Source organism: Lotus japonicus, chromosome 6 (assembly GCF_012489685.1).
Source record: "Lotus japonicus ecotype B-129 chromosome 6, LjGifu_v1.2".
Taxonomy (NCBI): Eukaryota; Viridiplantae; Streptophyta; class Magnoliopsida; order Fabales; family Fabaceae; genus Lotus; species Lotus japonicus.
The window spans coordinates 38752954-38764546 of NC_080046.1; the positions used below are offsets into that span (position 1 = coordinate 38752954).

The 11593-nt window shown below is 35.3% G+C and overlaps 1 protein-coding gene and 2 non-coding genes across 4 annotated transcripts; 2 read left to right on the forward strand and 1 right to left on the reverse strand.

The window, feature by feature from the left end:
* Positions 1 to 624: 624 nt before the first annotated feature.
* Positions 625 to 696, forward strand: TRNAM-CAU (transfer RNA methionine (anticodon CAU)). Its single transcript has one exon. It is a non-coding gene; the product is annotated as a tRNA-Met (tRNA).
* Positions 697 to 6524: 5828 nt separating this feature from the next.
* On the reverse strand, positions 6525 to 8480 carry LOC130726599 (uncharacterized). 2 transcript variants are annotated; one of them, XM_057577902.1, is made up of 4 exons: positions 8074 to 8480; positions 7461 to 7550; positions 6922 to 7056; positions 6525 to 6826 (listed from the first exon to the last, which is right to left on the reverse strand). In XM_057577902.1, exons 1-4 carry the CDS (start codon positions 8305 to 8307, stop codon positions 6785 to 6787), a joined length of 501 nt encoding a protein of 166 aa, XP_057433885.1. In that variant the 5' UTR covers positions 8308 to 8480; the 3' UTR covers positions 6525 to 6784. The 2 variants fall into 2 exon arrangements, with proteins under 2 accessions (XP_057433885.1, XP_057433884.1); XM_057577901.1 differs by having other exon boundaries at positions 7461 to 7553; positions 8074 to 8468.
* On the forward strand, positions 7924 to 7995 carry TRNAG-UCC (transfer RNA glycine (anticodon UCC)). Its single transcript has one exon. It is a non-coding gene; the product is annotated as a tRNA-Gly (tRNA).
* Positions 8481 to 11593: the final 3113 nt, after the last annotated feature.

The following is an 11593-nucleotide window of genomic DNA, read 5'->3' on the forward strand; positions in this document are numbered from 1 at the left end:
ACACGGTAGTTTTTTCCCTCAAAATAATCGAGTTCTCTACCACAATAGGTGGTTCCATACTCAATAAGTGAGATTTTGTCTCTTTTATTCCCTTCTCCACTATCTCTGCGATCACCACCACAATCCACCATGCGCGGTCGGGCCACCAGCCACCTCACGGCACCATTGTCGGCCACTACACCACCGTCTGCGGCCTTCAGCAAACCATTAGGCAATCCAAAACTCCTAAATTAACAATTCATCGATATGAAGTTTTAATTTATACATTTAACATATTTCATTACTCACAAGTATGGAAAATGAGTGAGCGAAATATGAACTTCATTTCAAACACCTCATTCCTATTTAAGTGTTGGATTTCATAAAAAAATGTATAGTTCTTTCTTAGAAATTTTTTGTGTTTAGAATATTGTTATTATTATTTTTATTTCAAAAGATTTTAAGACAGGAATGAATAAGAATAAAAGGATTACATACCGAACTAAAACTATAGAGGTTTGAGCACACGATGTCATATGTTATTGAAGAAACAATTTACCGTGGACAACAGAAGAAAGTAAGCGGTGGTAAATTGTCAGCTGTTGTTTCAAAATATATTAAAATATTTAAGATGAAGTCTCAACAATCAGAGTGGCGCAGCGGAAGCGTGGTGGGCCCATAACCCACAGGTCCCTGGATCGAAACCAGGCTCTGATAAAAAGAGTGGTTTCTGCTTTAATTTTTGTTTTATCAGGTTCAACTCTACTATTTAATATGCATATGTATTATTTTGTTAAACAATGCATTTAGGTGAATTGACGTTTAAAATTGTATAGAATTCAATGAACTTATATGTACAAATTTTACGTTACTATTTAATATTTTAAAATATCAAAAAAATTGTTAAACGATACAGAACGAACTTGGATGAATTTTTTTTTCTAAAATATTTACATTACTATTTAATCTAGAATTTTCTAATAATTATCCTAGTTAAAACTAGTAATTATCTCCAAGATATGAGGGTGATTGTTATGGAGTGTGTGATTAAAGTTTTAGAGTAAATATTTTGAAGAATCAAGACAAAAAATATTTTTTTTATAAGTCAAAGAATATATTGATATGAAGTACAAGGGGTACTTCAACCCAATACAAAAGGATAGAAGAGACTAAAAAAGGAAAAAGACATAACAAGAAACAAGAGAACGAGACCTCCATGGAAGAAGAAACTTTTAAAATTGTGTCTCGTTAAAACCTCACTAGGAAAACCCCCTTGGGAAAAACCTAGTGAGGAAAAAGAGTACACAATTATAAAAGCCAAAAGGACACTCCCATGAGGTGATTACTGTAAGATTGAATACTCTCATCACAAATTGTGTGTGAGGTAGACAATATTATTTATATTAGAAAAGTACAGAATATGCTAAGGAATATTCTGAGGCATATTACAAAATATAACAAATAATAATAAAGAAATATCCTGTAGGATATTATGTCTATTTATCTCTAACACCCCTCCTTCAAGCTTAGCGTTGGATTAAGACCAACTCGAAGCTTGGATCGAAAAAGCTCAAACAACGAACGAGGCAATGCCTTAGTGAAAATATCAGCAAGCTGGAGAGAAGTAGGCACGTGACGAACATCTAAACGGCCAGAAGCAACCAGCTCACGAACGAAGTGACAATCCAAGTCAATGTGTTTGGCATGCTTATGAGCAACAGGATTCTGAGCCATAAACAAGGCGCTTTGGTTGTCACTGAGTAGAAGAGAAGTCGCCGATAACCGAACACGAAGCTCATGGAGAAGATTAAGCAACCAAACAGGCTCAGAAGCAGTATTAGCCATAGCTCGATACTAAGATTCACAACTAGAGCGAGCAACAGTGGGTTGTTTCTTGGCACTCCAAGACAATACAAAAGTAGTATATATCACTTCTCAACCACCTGAGCAAGAATGACTAGTAGAGAATAAGGATTGATGGGATCTCTGTTGGTCTTCTCCCTCTGACCCATTCATTTGATTACCCACAGCTTCAGATTCTTGCTAGTCAACGTACCTCCTTCCTGAGGAATTGGATGGACGTCGGAGCAAGGTGAACGACAGGTTAAAAGCACGCGGGCTTATCATCGGCACCACCGCTGCATCGTGGCGTGCAACGATCCTCCCCAAATTCGTTTTCTTTCGGTTTTTCTTTCTGTTTGCAATGGGGATAATGTTATCTGCAATCGTTTCCCCTGAGTTCTCACCCACCCGAATTTGCAATTGAGGTTCCTGGGCCGGTTCATCACGACCCACGTCCAGTCCCAGAGGTTGGGTAACGGGTTGCCCCACTTGCAGCCCATCACAACATGAATCCGGTTTAGAAACCACCTCTTCACCTTGTGCATTCCCCATATTGTCCTCCACTTGCAATTCAAATTGGTCCTTATCACCAGTACCTTTTCCTGAGTCAGTCGGTCCCACCTCCTTTTCATTTAAATCCACGTTTTCACATGATGATAAAGCCCTCATGATTGGCATCTCGTAATTGACAGGAGAATTAACCGCGCCCCCTTTTGACCCATGTTCATTGATATCCCCGAGAGATTGATTGGAATTTATGTTCAATTTATGGCAGATGTCATTCTCCTCCAAGTTCTGCTCATCGTCGTCGCCGCCGCCCACCTCCGAGGCTTCCGGCGTGAAAGCGATGTCGTTCAAAGACCAATCCGATTGAACGTCGTCATCGTCCTCATCCGATGAATCCTCCAAATTGCTGCAGCACTGGTGATCACATATACCCACCTCCTCCATCATTCTAATTGTGTAAGTAGTTCCATTAATCATCATCTTCCTAGCTAGACTAATGGTGTCCAGAGCCGTGGTTCTGATATGCAACCTTGCGAACTCTAATACAGAGAAATATGTCGTTCTTGCATCAACCATGATTACGTCCCCTAGCTGTAGAACCATATACTTGAAGCACTCAAGATTCCTCAAATGGAGCGGAATTCCAGTGCAGCGCACCCACGTTACTCTACTAATGGGAGCAATCATCGATGACCACGGTTTCACCTCCACCAAGAATTCCCTTAGCCACCCCTCCGATCCATTCAGCATCTCCTCAATGTTCACTCCTTCTGGACCAGAGATTAACACCAAGTCATCTCCCATATAGCGAAATTGTAGAGTATGAGGACCTTCCACAGTGAATGCGTTTTTCAGCAGATTGATGGAGTCCAGGTTTTTCAGAGTACCTACCATGCTTCTCATCAGCCACTCCTCACCTTGAGGCACCGTTGGCCCATTCCACAGTTCAAGACCCGCCATCCCGCTCTTCTCTACCATCCCACTCTTCTCCCCCACCGCTTCTTTCCTCTTCACTGACTTCACAACTTGTGCATAGGTCTGGCTCGTCCTCTTACCATGACCCTCTTTCCAAGGTCGTCGCACCTTAGGCCCAGTCACTTGTCGAGCATCTTGAGTTCTTGGACCATATTGCAACCTCGAGTCTTTTGCATATTTTGCTAGATTAACATGCACCCGCGCAGACCCAATAATTATTTGTGCAAGACGTTTCTCCAGTTCTCCCGGATTCTGGGCATCACGGTATCGAACGAACCCAAACCTCATCCCATCCTTGTTTCTCCTCTTTGGGATATAGACCTCCCAAACTTTTTCATATCTATTAAAGATCCTCCACATCGCTTCCTCCCCGAAGTTATCTGGAAAATTGGAGAAGAAATACGACGTGATACTCCCCCTCTTCCTACCATGCACCGTTGTCCAGCCTTCACCTGTTGCTACGAAGCCTCCTCTCCCACCAACGTTTCCTCTCCCACTCTTTCTCTCTCTCTACCACTCTCTCTCATGTTGTATAAGTATAATTTTGGCTAAAAAACACTTTTGACCCCTGATGTTTTAAGTTTGTGCAAATTCTGCCCCTACCCTATTTTTGTCGATGTTTCTACCCCTCATGTTTTCAAATAGTGCACCGTCTACCCCTCCGTCAGTCAGACGTTAAAAAATTAACGGAATAAGCTGATTTGACTTTTTTTAAATATTTTTTTGACCTGCCACGTGGAAATCATAAGTGAAATTGGAAAAAAAGGGGCATGGGAGATTCAAACTCAAGACCTGTAAGTAGCAAAACATGCATTTAACCAGTTCAGTTACATACATAATTGATATATACATCAAGCAAATTTAATTTATATCATTTCCTTGATCATCATCAACTTCATATACTCCTCTTCATCTCTCCAATCCACTCATGAACCTCTCTTGAGAAAGCCTGACTGACGGAGGGGTAGAGGGTGCACTGTTTGAAAACATGAGGGGTAGAAACGTCGACAAAAATAGAGTAGGGGCAGAATTTGCACAAACTTGAAACATCAGGGGGCAAAAATGCTTTTTAGCCTATTATTTTATCTGATCAATTGTGTAGTTTTTGTCAAAAAGGTGTCATTCATATCATATTATAATCCTATCTCATAGTATATACTATTTCTAAAACTAAAAAGTTGCAACTCCGACAAGTGTCATCTTCTCATTCTATGTTTTTCCTTATAAGTTTTATTTCACATACTATAATTAGTAGGTAAATGTGTCATATTTATATTTTCAGATTTTTTAATAATTTAAATATTAAATAATTTCATATTTTAAAAATAATTAATTTGTGAATATTTCATTTAATATTTATTAATGACATTATAATAATTAACAAAAATAAATTGTGACTTTTTTAAAAAATAACTACGATATTAATTTGACATTTAAGGATTTTTAATGACATTAGAATAATTAATAAAAGTCCATTGTGATTTTTCTATCATTAAGATATATGCTGACAGAGTCTTTTTTTAACGATTTAGTTATGTTTTATATTACAAAATAAAAAAATGAATTATAATATCTTACGTTTAAAATAATATCAAATATGTTAAAAAAAAATGATATCAAATAGTTTTGAAGGATTGATTTGGAAATTACTCAAAAAATTTGTATTTTATGTTTTGGTATATATATCTAGAAGATTAAAATGGTTTTGGTATATTGATTAAAAAACATAATAAATTAGAAAAAAGTGGAATTAGAGTGTAACTAGGATTAGAAAAAAAACCTCAAATATGTAATATATGTATTTAAAAAAGAAAAACGAGAGAGGAAATATGAAAAGATCTGATGTATGTCGACAAAGTACTCTTATACCATTCGTGGATGACGCGTGATCAACACTAGTTGTAAGTTAAGCATAATTGTCTTAACTATGGTTACTTTTTATCATTAAATTACCCTACTTAGTTGACCATCTGCCCGCCAGCCAGACTTAAGTTAAGCTAAGCGACATTAGAGGAAGAAATTTCTTGTTTTCGGGTATATCAATGGGAATAAGAGCAAGCGACAAGCGACAAGCGAGGCAATTCCTTCCGGTAGTGGATCAGAGTCAAATCGCTTATCCATTAGATATCAAAGTAGCACGACCTAATTCACAAATTTCACCCAATTGAGTACGTCTTAGTTACTTTAAGATAAATATGGTTACTTTTAGTAATGTAGTTAATTATAAAATGTATATATAGCTATGTTTGTGTTTGAGCAAGACATTCATAAATTGAGAGATATCAGAAGTCTTGTGTTTGCAATTCTCTTGTTTGTTCATGATTACGACTTATGAGTATTTCTTTCTTCTCTTCTATATTTATCTTATGATTTCCTATTATGTTATGTATTAATCTTATGTTTTGACAAAACTTTTACTCTAGACTTTATAGAATGATCACAAGGGCCCAATATAGTATCAAAACCTAAGCCCCGAGAGGGGTTTATGTTACTAGTATCATCGAATTACTCTGCAAAATTTTAGATCACATCTAAGTTGCGTAATAATTAAACACGCTTGTCTTTCATAGTGTGTGTAGTAGTGACAGCGTACATATATAAAAGGGTGTATCAAGTGAGAATTAAGAGTGTCTTATTGTAAGAGGTGAGATGAGTTAATGATAGTGGTCCGATGTAAATCAACATTTAGGATACAATTTGTCAATGTTGAGTGACCAACAACCCCGTGTTGTTGGTTATCCTCCCTTCGCTCCCACAAACGAGATCAAGGAATCCATTGCCTAAAAATTAATTTGTTTGATGCCTTTGAATTCATTTAATGTCTCTTGTCCTCCCCTTCACTATAAGGAAAACATTGATTTGGCCAACACTAATGAGTTGGCCAACATTAAAGTCAATTTAGCGTCGTCATTGCATCGATGTCGAGGCGTTGTTAAAAGGGTCGAAGCTAATTAGTTGAGTTAGCTATGAGACCAACGCTGAGTATTCGCGTAGCTGATTCACTTCTAAGAAAGATTCAGGGATTGAGGAAGGTTTTGTTCCCTCAATAACACAATTAACCAAATTCTATCAAGATTATTTTATGTTTAGTAGTCCCAAGGGGGCTAGAGAACATGTGAATATCCCCGTGTGTTTAAACTAGTCATTTTGAACATCCTTAAACTCATCAGTTTTACATTCCATATAATGAATTGGTCATTGTAATCATCAAGAAATGAATATAGGAACCAGTGAGCCACCAATAACTTGCATAAAGGAAAACTTAAATGAGATTACATATTTTTCCAGATCAGCGTAAGACATAAAAGGATACTAGATGAATGCTAAACAGTACCATATTCAAACACAATAACTTTGAACCCGAATCACAAGTCTTTCTAATTTATATTATTTGCTTTGGAATTGGAACTTTAAGCACTAAATGGAATCCCCACAATCTGAAATGAAACTCATACTATTATTATTATCTTCATGCAAAATTTCAGTTGTCACTCCTGCTAGGTTTGTCTGAATTGAAAACATCCTGAAACATTTCCAAATCAGAGCAAAATTTTGAGAACAAAATAAAATGACAATTCTGATTTCAGTAAAAGGGTAAAGTATTATATGGTATGGTACCTCAGTGGAAGGAGCAGGAACCCATTCGTTAGTTGCTGGATTTCCCTTGGAAGAGTGGTGGTGGCCAGTGTCATTATCTGGTTCTATGTGGAAGCCTGTGCCACTTTTGTCTACTTGGATAAACCCTTTTCCTGTCTGGGGATGAAGTACACATATTCAGTCAATTAATGTCTAATTGTTAATTTTTACGAGATTTAAATTCTTTGATGTTACAAACATGAAAATGTGAAGTCATTAGAAAGAAAAACATGATAAAAAGTATAGTAGCACTGGTTATTATCTGAAAATGACAGTACATTTTATCTGGCTTTCTTTCTATTAACATGACATTACTAAATAAGATGAAATTAAAGGATCCCAATCCATTTTTAAATGCCAAATGCAAATCTAGCTGATCTATTAGTTGTGGTTGCCTGGTTGGTACTTGGTTGGCATTGAATGTAAAATGGGTCCAATATTTTGAAATCAAATTCACAGAAATAAAAATGAATATAATGTATCTACATGTACTTGTGAGACACTAGGATTGGATTGAATACCGTATGGTGGTGTTTGTCCACATTGTTGAGATCTTTGTAATACTCTGTTTCCACAAATTCCTCTGCCACTTGATTTCCATTGTAAACCAACTTCTGAATTTAATTGTGAAAAGGAATAAAAAAAGTAAAGAAATCATGTTAGATAGTCAAGATAGAAACGCAAACATAAAAAAAAATAAAATCAGGTATGGTGTTTTTTCCAACCGCAAAGTATTTCTTTATCATCATTCACTTTTATCAAAGTCATTGAAAAAGTAACTTGATAAAAAACATATATAAAAAGTCAAACCGTATAAGGTGGATCAACATTAAAGTCTATGTAAACTATCATAATATCATATCTTAGACAGATTGATACTCAGATCTAAGCTCATACTAAATTTATTTCAACAAATGGATGACTTGTAGTATGATCTATAAATAATTAAATAATAATATGTATTTTCCACACTATGAGCAACAAGCGTTTGTAGTCCAACGGTTAGGATAATTGCCTTCCAAGCAATAGACCCGGGTTCGACTCCCGGCAAACGCAATTTTTGTGTTTTTATATTATTTTTTGAAATACAAAGTTTTTTGAGAAATAAATAAATACTGTGATTTTGGAACTAACCTTCTCCTGAGGATCATTCTCAAGGCGTTGAAACTGCAACATTTCTGGTGTAGAATCATTGCTAACTCCATTGATGTTGTCCACATATTGAGAAGAATACTCACTGCGTTGAGGCTTTGTGTGGCGCTTTGGTGCCCCTTCTTCAAAATACTCTCTGGTCTGTGCTTCTATGGTGGCCTCTTCCTCAGCTGATAGATGACTGTCACTCCTGTTTGGCCTCCCACAGCACTCCATTTTATGCTACCAAAGTTCCTAATCTCACTCTTCCTGGATTATCTTTTTTTTGCAATGAAAACCTTTTTGTGAAATTGGGTGTTTGAGTATGTGTATTTGTAGGAGTTTTGGTAGATATTTTTGGGTTGCTATACCTGTGAAACTTTATGTGGAGCTTGAAAATATCTATTGAGGAGGCTTTTTCTTGCGAAATATCTGTGAAATCTTATCCATTTGGTCTTGTTGGATGGTTGTTCTTGGTGGGACACTGCCAATTTCCACTTGCACAGTTTAGGTGATGATAAAAGACTAAATGTCCATTAATAATTACTTTGAGGTATGCATCATCTTACTTACACGTACAATGTTAAATTTTGTTGACTTGTCATCATTTTGTTAGGACATCTTGTACCTTGAGCTACGCTAATTTGTTCTTACACTAATTGTATAATAGAGTGGATTAATCCAAATTTTATATTTCTAACCAAAGTTTAGTGTGAGCAACATGGGAAAAGCTATAGGACTCAAAAATTACTTAAATAAAATTTATTTACATACCATCATGTCCAATTTTCTCTTTCATTCTATTTCCACCAAATTCCTCTTTTTATCTTTATTTTTTACATAATTTCTCATATATTTCTCTCTTCTATTTCTCTATTAAGTGGAATTAGAGGATCAACCTACCTATCTTTATTGTTATATCTTTAACTTAGATTGAAATCTTCTCTTCATATTTGATGTCTCATTTTGTATCTCTATCAAATTGTGTCATGTTATTTAAAAGTTGGTCAAGTAAGGTTATAATTGCCACACACATGCCCATTTTTAATTAATATGGCACAAGTTAATTTGTGGGACACATAAACAAACATCAAACGTGGACATAATATCTTTAGGGAAATTCTGTGGTACCCTCAATTTTTGTTGGGTATGGTACCCCATTAAGTAATTCTATAGATTATTATCATGTTATTCAAAGTAAATACTATATTTTTAGATTTTACTTTACTTGTCAATTAACTTTATCTCATGAAATTCATTTTTTGATTAAAAATGTACGAGTAGTGGAAACGAATGATGGTGATGGAGATGCGCGTAAAATGATCATGATAGATGGATGCACAGAGCTCAGAAAACACAACTTTCAAATCTCACGTCCCTAAGAATGGAACGTTGCATTACTACGATAGAACACAATCAAAATTTTAACCAGTACATGAGTCTTTATTGTTGAACCGACTCATTTTGGGTACCACACCTTAGTCTGGCTTAAGGTACCACAGCAAGCACCATATCTTTATCCCTCTTACATTTCTCTCTTATCTCTTTTTATGCTTTATTTGGTAAAGTAGAGAAAAAGAGAAGAGAGAAGATGAGTAAAGAGAAAATTGTGCAAAATAAAGTATATTTTATAGATTGTTGGTTATAATAAAAAGATGAAAAAATAAGAGAAAGAATAAGATGGAAAGTAATATTTTGTAATAAAAGACATTTTTATCCCATTAATATATTTTATAAAATTCACATTGAAGGTTAAAAAGGAGAAAAAAATTAAGCAAAAAAGAGCTCTTGTGTGCATTTCTCTCTTGATATGCATGACATGAGAGAAAAACACACCTTTTACACATTACTTGTAACCTCTCTCGATTAAGATCATGTAAACCAAATGAGGTTAATTTGTGTTTCTCTCACCTTACTCTTTCCTCTCGACCTATGTTGTACTCCCTCCGTCCCTAATTATAAGCTAACATTGAGACTTTTTTTGTGTCACTAAATATAAGCTAACCTTGCAAAAGTTAATATTTCTTTCCATATTCACCCTTGCATTTATTGGTAGTGGAGCACCACCATTAGTAGTACAATGATGAAAAAGTGTTATCATAAATAGGGGTAAACATAGAAAGTTGTACATTTTTTTTGAAAACCAATGCATCAATTAAGGCTTTCTTAATAAGTGTGATTTTTACAACTTTAGCTTATAATTAGGGACGGAGGGAGTATCAAATAAGGTCTTAAAGACGTTGTTTGTTAGGAGAGAGTTACAAAAAAGAGATAGTAGAGAAAATGAGTAATCACTTTTGCTTGATGATGCATTGAGATGGAGGCACAGAGAATTTGAATGAGATCTATTATAGTATAGGAATTTGCAATGCATCATGAGGAGTGATACTTGTCGGAGTTGTCACTTTTTTATTTCGAAAACAGTTTATAATATAAGAATCGCTAAAAATGTGTTTAAAACTACTAAAAATGAACCAAAACTTGATAAAAGAAGTATCTTTAAATATAAAAAGTATATTTTTCACTTCTTTATCTCTTTCCTAATCATATCAAGCAACTTATAAATTTACTTTACTTTTCACATTTTCCTCTCTGTATATCTTGTTTGTTCTCTTTTCCCTCCGACACCAAACATACCCTGCAAGTTTTTTTGGCTAAGATGTGGTGAAATGAGTGTCAATCAATCTTTTTCCAATTTAATGTGACCCAATTGACAGGTCATTTAATTTGAAAGATGAGAAATTGAAATAAAAATACTAGACGAAAATGACCACATTAGGCATCCATGTGACTGTCTCCCACATAGTTTGACAGACACCACCTCTTGCCTTGTCTTTCTTCCCATCCTGTGCTCTTTCTAAACACCAAGCAAACCAATTACTAACAACATACACTCAACTCAGGTCCACCATTTGCATTGCAGCTTTTTCCATAACCACCAGTCAAACTACTCTTGCCACCCTCAACCGCCTCTCCCACCACCCAGTATTATTGCTCTTGCACCACCTCAACCATTTCTCTCTCTCCATCCTTTTCAATTTCAACCAACCATTGCTCTAGCATTTCCTTTTCTTGTTATCCTGACCACAATAAATACCCATTCCCCCCTACTTCTCTCTCTTACAAATTTAGCCTCACTAATCACTATGGTTAAGTAGTCTTATCCACAAATACTCTAATGACTTTCATACTTAATGCAAATATTTTTAATTATTTTAAACATATTAACTCTTTTTATCCTTTCAAACAGCTTGAAACTTTTTTGGCTAGAGATGTTCTTCAGCGAATCAGACATATAATTTCAAGATTTTTGCGTGTTAAGTTATTGGATATTGGGTGCGTCATGCGAGTGTGACAGGTGTTCAACAACAAGTCTGGAGACGACCCCTTCTTTGATTATGCCTCATTATATCTAGACGCTCCTAGCTAGTTTTTTCTTTAACTATTAATTTTTCTTTTGTAAATAAAAAAAGGAAAAAAATTAGTTTTTATACGTATTTATTATTATACACATTGTGAGCTA

Excerpts from the sequence above, each read along its gene's own strand:
- LOC130726599 (XM_057577901.1), bottom strand. The coding sequence starts at position 8,307 with ATGGAGTGCTGTGGGAGGCCAAACAGGAGTGACAGTCATCTATCAGCT. Across the intron at positions 7,057-7,460 it reads TGGACAAACACCACCATACG|ACAGGAAAAGGGTTTATCCA; the intron begins GTATTCAATCCA and ends CTTCATCCCCAG. Across the intron at positions 6,827-6,921 it reads TTCCTGCTCCTTCCACTGAG|GATGTTTTCAATTCAGACAA; the intron begins GTACCATACCAT and ends GAAATGTTTCAG.